At 66.5% G+C, this 4,499-nt stretch overlaps 2 protein-coding genes across 2 annotated transcripts; both read left to right on the plus strand.

Annotated features, from left to right (window-relative positions):
• Window positions 1-233: 233 nt before the first annotated feature.
• MNEG_14351 (hypothetical protein) lies at window positions 234-521 on the plus strand (the record flags this gene model as incomplete). Its single annotated transcript, XM_014037176.1, has 1 exon — window positions 234-521. The coding sequence occupies one exon, from the start codon at window positions 234-236 to the stop codon at window positions 519-521; it is 288 nt and encodes a 95-aa protein (XP_013892630.1).
• A 2,269-nt stretch (window positions 522-2,790) lies between these two features.
• MNEG_14352 (protoheme IX farnesyltransferase) lies at window positions 2,791-4,319 on the plus strand (the record flags this gene model as incomplete). Its single annotated transcript, XM_014037177.1, has 3 exons — window positions 2,791-3,285; window positions 3,578-3,781; window positions 4,056-4,319. 3 exons carry the CDS (start codon window positions 2,791-2,793, stop codon window positions 4,317-4,319), a joined length of 963 nt encoding a protein of 320 aa, XP_013892631.1.
• Window positions 4,320-4,499: the final 180 nt, after the last annotated feature.

Raw genomic sequence — 4,499 nt, forward strand, 5'->3', positions numbered from 1 at the left:
CGCTCGCGCCGGCCGTCGCCCACGCGGCGCCGACGCAGCGGCAGCAGCAGCAGCAGCAGCAGCACCACCACCACGGCGGCGGCGGCGGCGGCGCGCCGGGCCGCTACGGCCTCGGGTCTGACGCCCTGTGGCACGTTGTGCTGCGCCAGCTGTCGGCGCAGAACGCGCCGGACGGCGTCACCTCCGCGTTCCTGGCCCGCATGTCCCGCACGCAGCTGGCGCGGTTCAAACGGATGTACCCCATCCGGCAGCTTCCCGACGGGTCCTACAGCGTCCTGCCGGACCACAGCATCGGCGCCACGCCCGCCAAGATGCGGGCCGGCGCCGGCAAGGGCGCGGGCGCGGGCGCAGACCCGTCGCTCCTTGGGACGCTCGCCGAGGCGGTCGCGGCGGCCGAGGGCGACGGCGCGCGCGTTAGCAGGGCGGGCGGGCGCGGGAGCGGGGGCGGCACGGTCGGCGGGGCGCAGCGGGGGGCTGGGGCTGGCGGCCAGGCGGCGGAGGCTGAGTCACTGTCGGCATGAGTGGCTTATTCGTATCCTGTCATCACTGCTTTGGAATCATCCCGTCTCGTCAAGTGTCCCGCAACGGTCTGTGTTGTCCACATTCCTTAGTCGAGCGCCGCTTGCCGCGGCCTTGCCGTGCACACTTTTGTTACACGCAGCACACGGCGGCAGGGGCACAGTGCACACATGCACGTGCGCATGGGGCTTTCAGTTAAAAAGCACCAAACCCCGACGTCCTCTATCCAATCTCCTGGGGTTGACTTGCTTGCGACAATGCAGCAGTGCTGAGTCTCGTTTTACGCGTGTGCGTGCTCGCCCTCCTGTTATCCATTACGGCAACACTGGCTGGAGGGCGTTGAGCCCGCAAGAAAGCAGCCTCCGGTGCAGGTCAGCCCTGCAGAACAACAACAACGAGGGATGAGGGGCCGCGCTGACCTGGCCGTTTTTAAACCGCAGTGTCACCAAGGCGGCCCGCGCCGCCCGCCCCCCAAACGCAGCCCGCTGGCAGTTTTAAGTGGTGGCAGCCAGCCCCTGCGGCGTCGCTCCGCGCAGGGCGAGTCTTGATGGCGGGCGTGCTGTGTCTCCGCCATTCCATGGCGCCCCAGACGGCAAACAGAAGCGCAAGCCGCCTCGACGCGCCATCAGAGCGGTGCGCTGGCGCTCATGCGCCTGGTTGCATTTTCCCTAGGCACTTGGAGCCAGCCACGCTGCTGCACACAAGGAAACCTTGCACACCGACACGCACACTGCAGCAAAGCCCTGCCCCCCCCCCCCCCAAACACCTGGAGAGCTGTCCGCCAGGGTTAGCGCCACGCCCGACCTGGCAGACCAATGCCGCTTGAAATGTGTTCTGACAGCCACGCGAGCGGCAGCTCTAGCTCCAGTGTACCGCATCAGCACACCTGTTTGCGCGCTGCTTCTGGCGGGGGCCTTTGAGCGGCAGCGCCTGCGGGCGGCAGCGCGCACAGTGAGGCCCGCCGGGCCGTCGGGATGTCTCACAGCAGGGGTTAGGGAGGGGGGCCGGGCGTGAGCACCTTGCCACGAGGCGTGAGATGGGCGCCTCGGCAAGGGCGGTCCGTCGTCCCATCATTGCAGGCCTGCCGCACTGTCCAGGCGATGATTCGTGCGCTGGCCAGCGCACGCTGCGCCCCAAAAACACAGCTTGTCAAAGATTGCAGCACCCCCAAAAGATGCGGCGCGCCCCGGCTGTGGGCATTCCGGCCCTCGACCCCGCCGGTGCCCATGAGGCGTCCCGCTTCCCTTGAAACGCGCGGGCTTCAGTAGCGAAGCCGATGGGGAGCGGGGCGGCGGGCTCGGGCGGCGCGCTGGCCCCGCGGCGCCGGATCCAGGCACACCCAAGCTCGTGTTGGCGAGCAGGGCCGCCAGGTCAGCGGGGTCAACACGCGCCGCGCTCTGCAGTCGGTGGCGCACACACGGGTGTCCTGCCGGGGCGCGTCGGCGAGGTGCTGGATAACTGGCAACTTGCCACGGCTGCGGGGGCCGGTTAGGACAATCCTGTCGGGGCCGTGGCCGCACTCGCGCCTCAGATTGCTGATGCTCACGCCCAAAGACGCCGTTTGCGCTGGCGCCCTTGCCGGCGCTCGTGCTAAATGAGCTGCCGTGCTCCTGGGGTGGGGTAAAGGGGCCCCGCGCAGCTCTAGCCCGGTTGAAGGGCTGCTCCGGCGGTGACAGTGCGGGCCTGCTGCCAGCTGCAAGGGGCTACTGAGCGCAGCATGCGATGCCTGGCTAACCCAGCTGCATCTACAAGTCGAGTAGGACAGACTCTGTATAGGTCTGGTGAGTGTTCCGGTACAGTATTGCAGTCGTGACTGGTTGGTTCTTCTTGTATCATATCAACACTTGAAAGGTTCGAAAATTGAAACAACTGCTGCCGCATGCATATAGTACAGTATCACCGTAGATAACTTATGAGTCAAGAGATCTTGATCTGATTGTTTTACGAGTAAGGTGTTTGTTCTTGTCGAGGTCAAAGTAGAGAGAAAACAATTCAATCCTGCGGCACGTGGCCTCGCAAGCTTCTGTTTTGTGCTAGAGACGCGGCCCTGCTGTCAGGGCTTTCAGGCTGCGGGGCGTGACCAGCATGGCGCAGAGAGAAAGAATTTTAAAGTCACTATTGCGTTTAGGGCGGCTGACAAAGCGCCTCTGCGAGCCAGCGGGAAACGCCTTCGCGGCAGGCCCCAGCGCCGTCGCGTCCGGTTGGCACCGCCCTGCAGCCGGCCTGTGCCATGGCGCGGCACGATCCAACGCCTGGCATCGCATCACATGGATGGGATTTAGCAGCAGCAGCAGTGGCCTCGGCGCCGGCGCTGGCGCTTGCCGGCGCGGCCTGGCAACCGCGTCGACCGCCGCAGCCAGCAGCGCAACCGCAGCAGCAGCAGCGGCAGCAGCAGCCGAGGCTGCGCACGCGGCGGGCCGCGGCCCGAAGTCCCTCGCGCGCCGCGCGCGCGCTCTGCTGCGTGACTACAAGCAGCTGAGCAAGGCGAAGCTCAGCGGGCTCGTGGTGCTGACGGCGGCCGCCGGCTTCGCGGCCGGCAGCGAGGACGGGCCCTTGGATTGGTCGCGGCTTGGGTGGACGTCCCTGGGCACGTTTGGCGCCGCCGCGTGCGCCAACGCGCTCAACCAGGCGTACGAGCGCGCCAACGATGCGCTGATGACGCGCACGCGCGGGCGGCCGCTGCCGGCGGGGCGGATGGGGCGGCCGCACGCGCTGGCGTTTGCGGCGGCGGCGGGCGCGGCGGGGCTGTGGGTCCTGTATGATAAGGTGGGTCCAGGGGTGGGCAGCGGGGCGGCACCACGTGGATCCTGGGGCTGCCTCTGCACATACAGACAGCCAGTTATGCAAGGGGGGGCAGCTGCAGCAGCAGCTCATCCCATCCCATCGCGAAGCAGTGGCTTGTGGCGCCGTCAGCCGGCTAGCGCCTCCGCAGCGCTGTCGGCCCATTGCAGGTTTTGCATCCCAATGGACACACGCACATACACGCATGTGCGCACACATGCACACGCAGGCGCACACACTGTCACACACACGCTCGCAACATTCACACACCCTGCAGGCCAACCCCTTGACGGCCGCCCTGGGCGCAGCCAACATCTTCCTGTACGCGGGGGTGTACACCCCCCTGAAGCAGATCAGCGTGGCCAACACCTGGGTGGGCGCAGTGGTGGGCGCCATCCCGCCGCTGATGGGCTGGGCGGCAGCTGCGGGGCAGCTGGAGCCGGCCGCGGGCGTGCTGGCGGCGGCGCTCTTCTTCTGGCAGGTGGGCTTGAGGTTGTGGTAGGGGCCTTGTCCTGCTTTATGAGACCAACAAGATCTGCTTGTGAGCAGGGTAAGCCAGGGCCTGGTCGCCTTCACAGATGTGTGCACCGCCAAGGCTGAGGCGCCCAGGTTCTTGAGAGCACACACGCACACAATGACACATGCACGCACACCAGCACACTGACACACACTCACATGCACACCCACAAATACACATGTATCGGCACCCCCGCACGCACTCCACGCGTGCAAAACCAACCTTGAAACCTCCGCAGATGCCCCACTTCCTGTCTCTGGCGTGGCTCTGCCGCGAGGACTACGCGCGCGGCGGCTTCAAGATGCTCTCAATGTTCGACCCCACCGGCCGCCGCACCGCCGCCGCAGCGCTGCGCCATTGTGCGTACCTGCTGCCCGTCGGGTTTGCCGCAGTCAGCCTCGGCGTCGCGTCCGAGTGGTTTGCGTGGGAGTCGGCGGCGCTGTGCGGCGCAATGGGGGCGGGGGCGGTGGCGTTCTACCGGGCCCCGAGCCAGGCCAGGTGAGCTTCTGGGCGGGGCGATGCGATGGCGATGTGTGCATGCGTCCGTGCGTCACGCCCACATGGGAGCGTGAAGGTGGTGTGCTTATGGATGGGTGTGTGATTGTGTGCACTCACAATGCGGTGTGTGTGTGTGGGTGTGGGTGTGTGTGTGTGTGTGTGTGTGTGTGTGTGTGTGTGTGTG

This window comes from Monoraphidium neglectum (genome assembly GCF_000611645.1).
Source record: "Monoraphidium neglectum strain SAG 48.87 unplaced genomic scaffold scaffold04423, whole genome shotgun sequence".
In the NCBI taxonomy this organism is placed as follows: Eukaryota; Viridiplantae; Chlorophyta; class Chlorophyceae; order Sphaeropleales; family Selenastraceae; genus Monoraphidium; species Monoraphidium neglectum.